The sequence below is a fragment of the Oncorhynchus kisutch genome, linkage group LG30 (assembly GCF_002021735.2).
Source record: "Oncorhynchus kisutch isolate 150728-3 linkage group LG30, Okis_V2, whole genome shotgun sequence".
NCBI lineage: Eukaryota > Metazoa > Chordata > Actinopteri > Salmoniformes > Salmonidae > Oncorhynchus > Oncorhynchus kisutch.
The window spans coordinates 30696635-30712248 of record NC_034203.2 but is presented as its reverse complement, the minus strand read 5'-3'; the positions used below and the strand labels follow the sequence as shown (position 1 = coordinate 30712248).

The following is a 15614-nucleotide window of genomic DNA, read 5'->3' as shown; positions in this document are numbered from 1 at the left end:
AACAATCTATCAACAATACCAACCCACAGCCTCTGAAATACCACCCTAACAGTGCAGTAAAATACCCCTTCATTATGCAAACCATCTATCAACAATACCAACCCACAGCCTCTGAAATACCACCCTAACAGTGCAGTAAAAGCACTCCCAACACCATTGCTAATCCTAGCAAGCATACTACACCCACCACTAATTCCAATCTCTATACAGTATACAACCCCAATACGGTACTTTACCCCAACAATACCACTGATTCCTATACATTCTCTCAACACCGCCATCTACTAACCCCACCAAACTACCAAACCACCAGGCCACTCCCCTCGCTGGTTTATTATATCATCAGTGAAGTAATATTTCTCGCTGATTTCCGCTTGCACACCCTGGGCAATATGAAGATCATCTTTCACACAATAGTTTGATCACAGAATGAAATGATTTACTATTATATTTAATCACTATGAGTTTGACTGTATATTTAGGCAACATAGTTACTGTAACCGCCCTACCCCAATGAAGTACTAGAAGTATGTGTTTGTATTTGAAGCAGGAGTTGATGGATGGGTTGACCACTGTTCTGTGTCTGATTCTATGGAGCCGCTGCTGCTCCTCCCTTTACTGCACCAGAGCCAATCAGGGCTGAATTCTTTGTGCAAGGGAGCCTATACATTTCTATTACTGTTGTTCTGTACATTTAGCAGAAAGACTGTTTCAAAGACATTACAACACATTGGTCTAGACCTGACTATGAAAAAAACAACTTTGTTATAGCATAGGCATTTTCTTCAGGAAACGGATGTTATACATGTGTTGCATAAATAAAATAAGTGTTTAAAAAAATACAGTTACAACAGCCACAAAGTACAAATAGGATGCCCTAGTGAGAACCGATAGTTAATACACACAGTAAAGGAGGAAGCAGAGACGAGCAGGCAGCTCTGGAAGATACTCCATGGTGGAGTGTGGCTAATCAAACCCACTCCTTGAAAGCCAATGTTTCCCCAAAGAGAAGAGAAGTGCTTCCCTGCCCAGTCTAACCAATGTGCAGACTACTGTACACCAGTATGACAATGAACAGGTAGTCTGAACACTGGGAGGACGGAGCCGGATAGACAGACTCAGAGTGTCAGGCCATTCCAGAGGCAGTAGGGCTGAACGGTTGCTGCTCTTTGCCTTCCTCCCTCATCCTCCTCCATTTTGGCATCAAGAAGTAGGGAACCCCCACCCGATCCCCAAAATCACTGTTTTCTTTTCACCAGTCTGCGTCACCTCTTCTCCCCCTCTCTCGTTAGGTTTTTTGTTTATTGTGTTTCTGTGTGTCGCTCCCATCGCGGTCCGTTTGGGTCATGCCGGCCAGGCAGAGTATCCAGGCTTGACGTGGCACATTCACTCAGATGACCGACCGGGACAGACTGGCTAAGCACTCTGGGAGGGGATATTACAAAAAAGAGAGAGGGAAAGAGAAAGGGAGGGAAAGAGAGTGAGAGAGATGGAGGAAGAGGGAGGGACCCGTGTGGCCATATATGGGTTGGAGTGACCCCTTGGGGAATACAAACTAGAGAGGTCTGCAAAGTGTATTTTTCATTTCTCATTTTCTACTCCCATTGCTTTGTCTAGTAATACCCTACCATGGCTCTGCAGGGGTCAGATCTAGGCACCTCTGTTGTTCCAGTTTTCTAAATCCTTCATTTTGTTTCTTCTTCAGGTCTCCCTCTCTTTCTTAACTTCACTCTGGAAGTTCTTCCCCTCCCTCCCTCCCTCCCTCCTTCCCTCCTTCCCTCCTCTCCTTCTCTCCTTCCTTCCTGCCCCCCTTGCCTCCTTCTCTCCTTCTCTCCTTCTCTCCTTCCTTCCCTCCCTCCCTCCCTCCCTCCCTCCCTCCCTCCCTCCCTCCCTCCCTCCCTCCCTCCCTCCCTCCCTCCCTCCCTCCCTCCCTCCCTCCCTCCCTCCCTCCCTCCCTCCCTCCTTCCCTCCGCCCCTCCTTCTCTCTGTCTCTCTGTACTGTTAAGCGGTAGCAGATGTTGAGTCAACACCAGCCTGTCATTTAATCTCTCCCCCCCTCTCTCCTTTTCTCACTCTCTCTCTCTACCTCTCCCTCTCTCTCTATCCCTCTCTCAACCTCCTTACCCGACAAATCAGGCAGGAAGTGGGCCCCCCTGGAATGGAAAGAAAAAATATTGAAGAAATAAGAGGGGGAGGGTTAATAGAGAGAGAGAGAGAAAGAGAGAGAATGTGAGAGTGAAGAATTGAGATGGTGAGGATGGAGAGATGGATGGATTGAGTGATGGAGAGATGGACGGATTGAGTTATGGAGAATTTTACATTACTTTTTACTCTCCATCTTGACTTGTTGCACCCACCTTTAAAACTTTGTCATGCTCAGTGTTATCCAGACAAGCAGCCCTCTGTTTCTTCTGATGAGTCCCCTGAGTCCCCTGAGTCCCCTGTGTTTCTCCACATCTGTGTTTCCATAGCCAGAAGGTTTCCTCCAGCCCAGCTCCCCCTCCCGTAGCAAGAAGGTGTCCTCCAGCCCAGCTCCACCTCCCGTAGCAAAAAGGTTTCCTCAAGCCCAGCTCCCCCTCCCGTAGCAAGAAGGTTTCCTCCAGCCCAGCTCCACCTCCCGTAGCAAAAAGGTTTCTTCCAGCCCAGCTCCCCCTCCCGTAGCCAGAAGGTTTCCTCCAGCCCCAGCTCCCTCTCCCGTAGCCAGAAGGTTTCCTCCAGCTCAGCTCCCTCTCCCGTAGCCAGAAGGTTTCCTCCAGCACCAGCTCCCTCTCCCATAGCCAAAAGGTTTCCTCCAGCACCAGCTCCCTCTCCCGTAGCCAAAAGGTTTCCTCCAGCACCAGCTCCCCCTCCCGTAGCAAAAAGGTTTCCGCAAGCACCATCTCCCCCCCCCCGTAGCCAGAAGGTCTCCTCCAGCCCAGCTCCCCCTCCCGTAGCCAGAAGGTTTCCTCCAGCACCAGCTCCCTTTCCTGTAGCCAAAAGGTTTCCTCAAGCCCCAGCTCCCCCTCCCGTAGCCAAAAGGTTTCCTCCAGCACCAGCTCCCTCTCCCGTAGCCAAAGGTTTCCTCCAGCACCAGCTTCCCCTCCCGTAGCCAAAAGGTTTCCTCCAGCACCAGCTCCCTCTCCCGTAGCCAAAAGGTTTCCTCCAGCACCAGCTCCCCCTCCCGTAGCCAAAAGGTTTCCTCCAGCACCAGCTCCCCCTCCCGTAGCAAAAAGGTTTCCTCAAGCCCCATCTCCCCCTCCCGTAGCAAAAAGGTTTCTTCCAGCCCAGCTCCCCCTCCCGTAGCAAGAAGGTTTCCTCCAGCCCAGCTCCCTCTCCCGTAGCCAGAAGGTTTCCTCCAGCCCCAGCTCCCTCTCCCGTAGCCAGGTTTCCTCCAGCCCCAGCTCCACCTCCCGTAGCCAGAAAGTTTCCTCCAGCCCTAGCTCCCTCTCCCGTAGCCAGAAAGTTTCCTCCAGTCCCAGCTCCCTCTCCCGTAGCCAGAAAGTTTCCTCCAGTCCCAGCTCCACCTCCCGTAGCCAGAAAGTTTCCTCCAGCCCTAGCTCCCTCTCCCGTAGCCAGAAAGTTTCCTCCAGTCCTAGCTCCACCTCCCGTAGCCAGAAAGTTTCCTCCAGCCCTAGCTCCACCTCCCGTAGCCAGAAAGTTTCCTCCAGTCCCAGCTCCACCTCCCGTAGCCAGAAAGTTTCCTCCAGTCCCAGCTCCACCTCCCGTAGCAAGAAGGTTTCCTCCAGCCCAGCTCCACCTCCCGTAGCCAGAAAGTTTCCTCCAGTCCCAGCTCCACCTCCCGTAGCCAGAAAGTTTCCTCCAGCCCAGCTCCCCCTCCCGTAGCAAGAAGGTTTCCTCCAGCCCAGCTCCACCTCCCGTAGCAAAAAGGTTTCTTCCAGCCCAGCTCCCCCTCCCGTAGCCAGAAGGTTTCCTCCAGCCCCAGCTCCACCTCCCGTAGCCAGAAGGTTTCCTCCAGCCCAGCTCCCTCTCCCGTAGCCAGAAGGTTTCCTCCAGCACCAGCTCCCTCTCCCGTAGCCAAAAGGTTTCCTCCAGCACCAGCTCCCTCTCCCGTAGCCAAAAGGTTTCCTCCAGCGCCAGCTCCCCCTCCCGTAGCAAAAAGGTTTCCTCAAGCCCCATCTCCCCCTCCCGTAGCCAGAAGGTCTCCTCCAGCCCAGCTCCCCCTCCCGTAGCCAGAAGATTTCCTCCAGCACCAGCTCCCTCTCCCGTAGCCAAAAGGTTTCCTCAAGCCCCAGCTCCCCCTCCCGTAGCCAAAAGGTTTCCTCCAGCACCAGCTCCCTCTCCCGTAGCCAAAAGGTTTCCTCCAGCACCAGCTCCCCCTCCCGTAGCCAAAAGGTTTCCTCCAGCACCAGCTCCCTCTCCCGTAGCCAAAAGGTTTCCTCCAGCACCAGCTCCCTCTCCCGTAGCCAAAAGGTTTCCTCCAGGACCAGCTCCCCCTCCCGTAGCAAAAAGGTTTCCTCAAGCCCCATCTCCCCCTCCCGTAGCAAAAAGGTTTCTTCCAGCCCAGCTCCCCCTCCCGTAGCAAGAAGGTTTCCTCCAGCCCAGCTCCCTCTCCCGTAGCCAGAAGGTTTCCTCCAGCCCCAGCTCCCTCTCCCGTAGCCAGGTTTCCTCCAGCCCCAGCTCCACCTCCTGTAGCCAGAAAGTTTCCTCCTGCCCTAGCTCCCTCTCCCGTAGCCAGAAAGTTTCCTCCAGTCCCAGCTCCACCTCCCGTAGCCAGAAAGTTTCCTCCAGTCCCAGCTCTACCTCCCGTAGCCAGAAAGTTTCCTCCAGTCCCAGCGCCACCTCCCGTAGCCAGAAAGTGTCCTCCAGCCCTAGCTCCCTCTCCCGTAGCCAGAAAGTTTCCTCCAGCCTCAGCTCCCTCTCCCGTAGCCAGAAGGTTTCCTCCAGTCCAAGCTCCCTCTCCCATAGCCAGAAAGTTTCCTCCAGCCCCAGCCCCAGGCCCCCCCTCCCTCATCCCATAGCCAGAAGGTTTCCTCCAGCCCCAGGTCCCCCTCCCTTACAGATGTACCATGGAGAACGACTGTGTCTTGACCAACACACTAATGACTTCCACATGTAGGCTTTCTCTTTCTCTCTCCCTTACCCTCCCTCTCCTGCCCCGCTCTACCTCTCACTCTCATTATTCTTCCCTTTTTCCACCTCCCCTCTATCTCCCCCTCTGTGCTCCCCCACCCTCTCTCCTCTCCCCTGAGCTCCACCTAAATTCTCCCTGTCCTTGTCTCCACATTCCCCTTCTCTCTCTTTTCCCTGGATCGTCGCCCAATTAAGCCAACCTCTTTATTAAAAATCGAACCAAAAAATATACATCATTTGACACACAAAGATCAGACAGTAATCAGAAAAGAAGTATGCATATCCATGCTATGGTTCTTTGCATTTGCTTGTTTCTATTGTCAAACCTGATGGCCTCTTCCTTTCTGTTTCTGTTTCTCAGGAGAAGGAGAAGAAATACATGCTCCCTCTTGACAACCTGAAGGTGCGAGACGTGGAGAAAGGCTTTATGTCCAGCAAGCACGCCTTCGCCATCTTCAACACCGAGCAGAGGTCTGGAACCAGACACATCCTAATAGAGTTAACTTTTAATATTGTAGCGGTACACAAGGGTTCTTCGGCTGTGCCCTTAGGGGAACCTTTTTGGTTCCATGTAGAACTCTGTCTGTTTTCCAGGTAGAACTCTCTGTGAAACCCATAAGGGTTCTACCTGGAACCAAAAATGGTTATTCAAAGAGTTCACCTATGCGGACAGCCGAAGAACCCTTTTAGGTTCTACTGTAGATAGCACCTTTTTTTCTAAGTGTACTTTTACTTGAAATATTCCTACTTTGGTACCACTACTTCTAATAACACAAACTGTACAGGAAGACAGAAACCAATGTGGCTGGTGGGCTTCTTCTCTTCCTAGGCTTTATTTAACTAGATGGGCCTGCCACCCCCTGCCTTGACCCCTAAGGGGACCTGGAAGCAGTGTATCTAACTTCCTCCTCCCCTCCCCTGTGTTGTGGTCCGACAGGAACGTGTACAAGGACAACCGTTTCCTGGAGCTGGCCTGTGACACTCAGGATGAGGTGGACAGTTGGAGGGCTTCTCTCCTACGCGCTGGGGTCTACCCCGAAAGATCTTCCAATGTGAGTGACTGCTGCACGGGCCACCAGCGTTGGGGACAATTCCATTTCCATTCAGTCTATTCACAAAGCCAGCCGAATTGGCTGAATCTAAATGGAATTGACCTCGACCCTGGTGCCCACCACTGTGACCACTTCCTATCACCCCATATTAGTCACTGACTCACTGTAACTCCTGTCTACCACATCTTACGTATTACCCATGACTACCCCTCACTCCCTTCCCATGTTGCAGTTCTGTCATATCTATTCTTATTATTTATAAATTTTTCTTAAACCTGTGTGCTTGCATGGTAATGTACATTGCTAAATATGCATTTTGAATGTACAATCCAGCATACAGTACCAGTCAAACATTTGGACACACCTACTCATTCTAGGGTTTTTCTTTATATTTACTATTTTCCACATTGTAGAAGAATAGTGAAGAATGGAATCATGTAATAACCAAAAAAGTGTTAAACAAATGAAAATATATTTTATATTTGAGATTCTTCAAAGTAGCCACCCTTTGCCTTGATGACAGCTTTGCAGACTCTTGGCATTCTCAAAACCAGCTTCACCTGGAATGCTTTTCCAACAGTCTTGAAAGAGTTCCCATATATGCTGAGTACTTGTTGGCTCCAACTCATCCCAAACCATCTCAATGGTCAGGTGATTGTGGAGGCCAGGTCATCTTATGCAGTACTCCATCACTCTCCTTCTTGGTCAAATAAAATAGTCCTTACACAGCCTGGGGGTGTGTTGGGTCATTGTTTTGTTGAAAACCATATAATAGTTCCACTAAGCGCGAACCAGATGGGATGGTGTATCGATGCAGAATGCTGTGGTAGCCATGCTGGTTAAGTGTGCCTTGAATTCTAAATAAATCACTGACAGTGTCCCCAGCAAAGCACCCCCACTCCATCACACCAGATTTCCACCGGTCTAATGTCCATTGCTCGTGTTTCTTGGCCCAAGCAAGTCTCCTCTTATTATTTGTGTCCTTTAGTAGTGGTTTCTTTGCAGCAATTCAACCATGAAGGATTGATTCACGCAGTCTCCTCTGAACAGTTGATGTTGAGATGTGTCTGTTACTTGTACTCTGAAGCATTTATTTGGGCTTCAGTTTCTGAGGCTGGTAACTAATGAACTTCTCTGCACCAGAGGTAATTGGGTTTTCCTTTCCTGTGGCGGTCCTCATGAGAGCCAGTTTCATCATAGCGCTTGATGGTTTTTGCGACTGCACTTGAAATAACTTTCACATTTCTAGAAATGTTCCGCGTTGACTGACCTTCATGTCTTAAAGTAATGATGGACTGACATTTCTCTTTGCTTATTTGAGCTGTTCTTGCCATAATATGGACTTGGTATTTTACCAAATAGGGCTATCTTCTGTATTCCACCACTACCTTGTCACAACACAACTGATGGGTCATATCCATTAAGAAGGAAAGAAATTCCACAAATGTACTTTTAACAAGGCACACCTGTTAATTGAAATGCATTCCAGCTGACTACCTCATGAAGCTGGTTGAGAGAATGCCAAGAGTGTGCAAAGCTGTCATCAAGGCAAAGATTGGCTACTTTGAAGTTTCTCAAATATAAAATACATTTAGATTTGTTTAACACTTTTTTGGTCACTACATGATTCCATGTGTGTTTTGATGTCTTTAATATTATTCTACAATGTAGAAAATAGTATGAATAAAGAAATACACTTAAATGAGTAGGTGTGTCCAAACTTTTGACTGGTACTGTATGCTTTTACAATTAAAAAAAGTCATATCTCTCCTATCACTTCCCAAGTGACTCATCATATCACTTTAATCTCTCCATCCTCTCTGTCTTTCTCCCTGAAGATTGATGTAAGTGTGAAGATGATGTAACTAGTCACAATAGCTGTAGGCTACATTTTGTTGATATGCTATTCGTACCCTTTTTAAAAGCCTGTGCTATGGTTGTTTCTGATGTACAGAGCTTTGTGATTTCCGTTTGTAATGAAAAGCGCATTACAAATAAAGTTATTATTATTTGTCATTGATAAACACAATTTTTCTGCATCTAAAGATGCAAACCACTAGCTCTGTATTGATAAATACAGGTGTGTTAAAACTAAAAGCCCTTTTCCTCCAGGTGGAGAGTGAGGGCGGCGGCTCCTCGTCCTCGTCCCAGGACAACTTTTCCATGGACCCTCAGCTGGAGCGAAAAGTGGAAACCATCCGCAACCTGGTCGACTCCTACATGGCCATCGTCAACAAGTGCATCCGCGACCTCATGCCCAAGACCATTATGCACCTCATGATCAGCAACGTAAGAGACCTCTGCTTCACGCTGGCGTAGTGATATCAGAACTGGGTTCAAATGGTAGTTGAAATCTTTAAAATACCTTCAGCGTCAGCTTGAGCCTGACTGGTGGGCAACTTTTTAGATTATTCTAATGGTTTCTTTGTGCTAGGAAAGCTAAATCAAATCAGATTTTATTTGTCACATAAACAACAGTTGTAGACCGATGGAAAGTTAAATATATACAGGAAGTACCAGGTAATAACATGGCAATATACAGGAAAGTACGAGGTAATATGATGGCTATATACAGGGAGTACCAGGTAATAACATGGCTCTATACAGGGAGTACCAGGTAATAACATGGCTATATACTGAGAGTACCAGGTAATAACATGGCTCTATACAGGGAGTACCAGGTAATAACATGGTTCTATACTGAGAGTACCAGGTAATAACATGGCTCTATACAGGGAGTACCAGGTAATAACATGGCTCTATACAGGGAGTACCAGGTAATAACATGGCTCTATACAGGGAGTACCAGGTAATAACATGGCTCTATACAGGGAGTACCAGGTAATAACATGGCTCTATACAGGGAGTACCAGGTAATAACATGGCTCTATACAGGGAGTACCAGGTAATAACATGGCTCTATACAGGGAGTACCAGGTAATAACATGGCTCTATACAGGGAGTACCAGGTAATAACATGGCTCTATACAGGGAGTACCAGGTAATAACATGGCTCTATACTGAGAGTACCAGGTAATAACATGGCTCTATACAGGGAGTACCAGGTAATAACATGGCTCTATACAGGGAGTACCAGGTAATAACATGGCTCTATACAGGGAGTACCAGGTAATAACATGGCTCTATACAGGGAGTACCAGGTAATAACATGGCTCTATACAGGGAGTACCAGGTAATAACATGGCTCTATACAGGGAGTACCAGGTAATAACATGGCTCTATACAGGGAGTACCAGGTAATAACATGGCTCTATACAGGGAGTACCAGGTAATAACATGGCTCTATACAGGGAGTACCAGGTAATAACATGGCTCTATACAGGGAGTACCAGGTAATAACATGGCCCTATACAGGGAGTACCAGGTAATAACATGGCTCTATACAGGGAGTACCAGGTAATAACATGGTTCTATACTGAGAGTACCAGGTAATAACATGGCTCTATACAGGGAGTACCAGGTAATAACATGGCTCTATACAGGGAGTACCAGGTAATAACATGGCTCTATACAGGGAGTACCAGGTAAAAACATGGCTCTATACAGGGAGTACCAGGTAATAACATGGCTCTATACAGGGAGTACCAGGTAATAACATGGCTCTATACAGGGAATACCAGGTAATAACATGGCTCTATACAGGGAGTACCAGGTAATAACATGGCTCTATACAGGGGGTACCAGGTAATAACATGGCTCTATACAGGGAGTACCAGGTAATAACATGGCTCTATACAGGGAGTACCAGGTAATAACATGGCTCTATACAGGGAGTACCAGGTAATAACATGGCTCTATACAGGGAGTACCAGGTAATAACATGGCTCTATACAGGGAGTACCAGGTAATAACATGGTTCTATACAGGGAGTACCAGGTAATAACATGGCTCTATACAGGGAGTACCAGGTAATAACATGGCTCTATACAGGGAGTACCAGGTAATAACATGGCTCTATACAGGGAGTACCAGGTAATAACATGGCTCTATACAGGGAGTACCAGGTAATAACATGGCTCTATACAGGGAGTACCAGGTAATAACATGGCTCTATACAGGGAGTACCAGGTAATAACATGGCTCTATACAGGGAGTACCAGGTAATAACATGGCTCTATACAGGGAGTACCAGGTAATAACATGGTTCTATACTGAGAGTACCAGATAATAACATGGCTCTATACAGGGAGTACCAGGTAATAACATGGCTCTATACAGGGAGTACCAGGTAATAACATGGCTCTATACAGGGAGTACCAGGTAATAACATGGCTCTATACAGGGAGTACCAGGTAATAACATGGCTCTATACAGGGAATACCAGGTAATAACATGGCTCTATACAGGGAGTACCAGGTAATAACATGGCTCTATACAGGGAGTACCAGGTAATAACATGGCTCTATACAGGGAGTACCAGGTAATAACATGGTTCTATACAGGGAGTACCAGGTAATAACATGGCTCTATACAGGGAATACCAGGTAATAACATGGCTCTATACAGGGAGTACCAGGTAATAACATGGCTCTATACAGGGAGTACCAGGTAATAACATGGCTCTATACAGGGAGTACCAGGTAATAACATGGTTCTATACAGGGAGTACCAGGTAATAACATGGCTCTATACAGGGAGTACCAGGTAATAACATGGCTCTATACAGGGAGTACCAGGTAATAACATGGCTCTATACAGGGAGTACCAGGTAATAACATGGCTCTATACAGGGAGTACCAGGTAATAACATGGCTCTATACAGGGAGTACCAGGTAATAACATGGCTCTATACAGGGAGTACCAGGTAATAACATGGCTCTATACAGGGAGTACCAATACCGAGTTGATGTGTAGCGGTACGAGGTAATATTTTTATTATTTTATTTAACCTTTATTTCTCTAGGCAAGTCAGTTAAAAACAAATTCGTATTCACAATGATGGCCTACCCCGGCCAAACCCGGATGCCCCTGGGCCAATTGTGCACCGCCCTACGGGACTCCCAATCACAGCCAGATGTGATGCAGCCTGATGGCTATATAGACATGGCTAAATACAGGGAGTAGCTGTAACGAGTCGATGTGTAGGGGTATGATGTAATTGAGGTAGCTATGTACATATAGAAAAGGGGTAAAGTGAGTCAATGCATATAGTACAGGTAGCCATTTGATTAGCTATTTAGCAGTCTAGTTTAGCAGTCTAGTTTAGCAGTCTAATGGCTTGGAAGTAGAAACTGTTCAGGGTCCTATTGGTTCCAGACTTTCTGCATTGGTAAATCAAACAGGCTGGGTTACCGTAACGCACTAGCTGACAATTATTGTTGTAATAAGGGCTTTATAAACATATCTGAATGAGTGATTGATTTATTCATCAATTCTCTCTCCTGCCACCAGGTGAAGGACTTCATCAACGCGGAGCTGCTGGCCCAGCTGTACTCAGCCGGGGACCAGGGTGCCCTGATGGATGAGTCCCAGGAGCAGGTCCAGAGGAGGGATGAGGTCCTCAGGACCCACCAGTCCCTGAAGGAGGCCCTGGCCATCATAGGAGACATCTCCACCACCACCATCTCCACCCCCATGCCGCCACCCGTGAACGACTGGCGCAGTGGAGGAGGCAACAGGTAGGCATCCTGGTAGTCCATTGAGAAGGACTACCCTAGACCCTAGACATTGATCTAAGTGTAGTGGAGTCAACTCTTGTTCTAATAATGGTGAAGATGTTGGGATTGGCCAGCAGGAGACCCGGGTTTGCACTGATTTCCAAGAAGACTATGTTATTATTATTATTTTTATTTTTTACTTGGATAGTGTTGCGAAATAAAAAAAGGAAATCATAAATAGTTAAGTCTATATTATCTGTTATGTCAAGAATATGTCATACACGAGAGGTCACTGAGGGCCATATCTCCATCCCCCCAGGTCTCCTCCAACCAGCCCCACTGGTTCCAGGAGGATGTCATCAGGCCAGCGCCCTAGTCCCGGAGGGGGGCGAGGGGCTCCACCCCCTCCTAACCGCCCAGGACCCCTGGGGCCCTTCAACAACAGTGCTGATAGCCCCCAGGTCCCCAGCCGCCCCAACCGGGCCCCTCCCAGCATCCCCAGGTGAGGCCAGCCCAGGGCCTATGTGCTCCTTTATGGCTCAGTTGGTCAGAGCATGATCGTGTGTACTAAGAGCAAGGGTTTAATTCACACAGGGATCACAAACTAAAAATGTATGCACTCATTGTAAATTGCTTTGGCCTTTAGATGAAAGGGCCTGATATGTATACATAGAGACCACAGGAGGTAGGTGGCACCTTAATTGGGGAGGACGGGTTGGTGGTAATGGCTGGAGCGTAATAAGTGGGACGGTATCAAATACATCAAAGACATGGTTTCTATGTGTTTGATGCCATTCCATTTGCTCCGTTCCAGACATTATTATGAGCCGTCCTGCCTTCGCTAGCCTCAACTGATAGATACACTGAACACTATTTGGTACCCATTACTAGTGGTAACGATCAGTTTTTCCTGACCATATAACCTGACTCAGCTCCCTACATCATGTATAGAAGTTCCACTGTCTAATTTAAAGGGGAATATTTTAAGGGTTATTATACTGAACAAAAATGTAAACGCAACATGTAAAGTGTTGGCCACATGTTTTATGAGCTGAAATAAAAGATCCCAGAAATGTTCCAAACGTGTCTCAAGTTGAGGGAGTGTGCAATTGACATGCTGACTGCAGGAATGTCCACCAGAGTTGTTGCCAGAGAATTGAATGTTCATTTCTCTATCATAAGCCCCCTCCAAAGCCATTTTAGAGATTTTAGCAGTACGTCCAACGTGTAATCACGCCAACCCAGGACCTCCACATCCGGTTTCTTCACCTGCGGGATATTCTGAGACCAGCCACCCAGACAGCTGATGAAACTGAGGAGTATTCCTGTCTGTAATAAAGCCCTTTTGTGGGGAACAACTCATTCTGATTGGCTGGGCCTGGCTCCCAAGTGGATGGGCCTATGCCCTCCCAGACCAATCCATGGCTGCACCTCTGTTGACCCAATTTATTTAAATTGACTGATTTCCTTATATGAGCTGTAACTGTAGAGTAGGGGCCTGAGGGCACACACTTAATGTGTTGTGAAGTCTGTTGTGAAAGTATTGTAAGGTTTTTAAAATTGTATAACTGCCTTAATGTTGCTGGACCCCTGCCTTGGCAGCAGCTACTGGGGATCCTTAATACAAATACCAAATACATTTTTTTATTTTTTATTGTTGCATGTTGCGTTTATATTCTTGTTCAGTATCGTTCAACTAAAAGATACAAACACATTCCAGTAGTTTGTGGTTACTGAAGCAAGGAAGTCCACCAGCTGAAGTATTTCTCAACACCACTTCCAAATTCAGGATGCCACTTTTTCTCTGTTTCTTTCTCTGAAGTCACTATTTCTCTTTTAACACCTGTCCTTTATGCTATTGCTAATTGCCTGTTTTTAACCCTTTTTCAACTAACTTAACTCTCTGCTTCTCTCCAACTCTCCTACTCTCTTCTCTCTCTCTCTCTCTCTCTCTCTCTGTCATACTTCGTCCTCTAAACACTACTGCCCTCCCACCCTCCCTTCCTCCCCCGCCCCCAGTCGGCGACCTCCTCCTTCTCCAACAAGAAATGTCCCCCCATCTTAAGCAGTCAAAGGAGCTTGTGATCCCTTAAGGGCCTAGCGCTCATCCCCTAGCGCTCATCCGTCCCCATACCAACCCCATTCCCCCTATCCTCCACAAGCCCCTCTTCTGTCTATCCTTTACATAGTGCAGACATTGAACCTTTTGCCCTCTGTCCCTGACCCCTGACCTCACGCCAGGTGACGATCGATGTCCATGTATCTATGTACAGTATGGTGCTTGTCTTGTGGTGTATCTTTCTGTATGTGTGCTTGTGCTCACCTGTGGTCCAGGTCTGTTTAGCAGATCCAGTTCCGACTGAGTTTCAGCCCCTAGAAAACCTCCATCTCCCTTACCTAGAACCCAACTTGCTGTCCCTAGAACCCCATCCTCACCCTCCACCCACCTCCACCTAGACCCCACTTGCTGCTTCTTTACATATCTATGCTCAGCAGTGGCACTGCCCTACCCATTCCAAAATGCAGCATGGCACATAGGTTGCTTTTATTGCATGTGTGTGTGTGTGTGTGTGTGTGTGTGTGTGTGTGTGTGTGTGTGTGTGTGTGTGTGTGTGTGTGTGTGTGTGTGTGTGTGTGTGTGTGTGTGTGTGTGTGTGGGAGGGGGACTAATTGGCCTATCTAGGCCAAGTTAGTTTTAGTATCATATATTACATATTGTACAACACCTTCTTTCTGTGGGTTATTGGCTAGGTGTTCGTTCTTCTCTTAGAGAGGAAAGAATATGTCTTAGTGGAGTGTGTGTGCGTGTGTGTGTGAATGTAAGTGTGTGCATATATTTGTGCATATATATGTGTGTGAGAGTGTGCCAACACGTGTGCATGTATTGTCTGTCTGCACGTTGGTTTGATGTTTGAGTTGTAAGCTGTTAATAAATCAAGACCCTTGGGACTAATTTGATGTTGGATTACTGTGTGATTTGTTCCTGTGTTGTAGTAGCAGTCAATACACATAGAACAAGGCTGAGGACATTGTTCAAAGCAAAACAGCCTCAATAAATGGTATGCCTGTATCTACTGTATCACTGGTCAAGTGGAGATCTTCCTCACACCTTTAAGCTCAAACTCACAGAGGCTGGCTGGCGAGATGGAAGGAAGTATTCCCAACACACAGAGAGACAGAGAAATACACTGATATTACCGGCCACAATTATGGGAAGATACATATCTCTGTGTGACTGAGAACAGTGACATTCTCCATTTAGCCTTTGCCTCAGGTTGGACTCAAACCTCCCCTGTGTTCATGACTGATCACATGCCACTTCAGAACTGTGTAAAACATATCCTTCTCTCACTGTCCTCCTCCTCTCCCCGTCCTCTCCTTTTCTCCTCTCCCTCTCCCTCCCCAGTCCCGAGTCCAGTCAGCCACTGTGCCCAGAGCTTAAGGTGGATTTGTGTAAAGTGCTCTCTGTCAGTTTGTTATTGTGTATGTATGTGGTCCTCTTTTGAGACTGTGTTCTGCAGTACATACATACACACCAAGGTATTAATTATACAGAGGTGACTGTTGACTATAATGACCTTGTTACAATCTAGCGCTTGTTCTCTCAATGTCTCTAGTGTTCTCTCGCTCTACTTCTCTAAATAGATCAATTAGACCGCCATAGTGGCATGAGTTACAAGTCTGTATTGCCAAAGTTAATTATAGAAAGGAAATCATACAATATCAAGCAGAACATCAACAATGTGGTTCCTATAGTTATGAAAATATATTGTATGTAGGAGGATTTAGATTAATTGGGAATTGAATTGCAACAGTGGTTCTTTTCTTTCTGTGTGTCTGTATCTCTCTTCAATAAACTATTCCCCTCCCACTT

The 15614-nt window shown here is 47.1% G+C and overlaps 1 protein-coding gene across 1 annotated transcript in view; it reads left to right on the top strand.

Moving 5' to 3' along the window:
• LOC109875217 (dynamin-3) overlaps positions 1–15614 on the top strand; it is a 51615-nt gene extending 36001 nt beyond the window's left edge. The window contains exons 16-21 of the mRNA XM_031810414.1: positions 5432–5541; positions 6008–6122; positions 8235–8411; positions 11535–11761; positions 12060–12242; positions 13760–15614. Coding sequence (XP_031666274.1) covers positions 5432–5541; positions 6008–6122; positions 8235–8411; positions 11535–11761; positions 12060–12242; positions 13760–13805 — 858 coding nt within the window. The 3' untranslated portion in view covers positions 13806–15614. The remainder of the gene's footprint in view (positions 1–5431; positions 5542–6007; positions 6123–8234; positions 8412–11534; positions 11762–12059; positions 12243–13759) is intronic.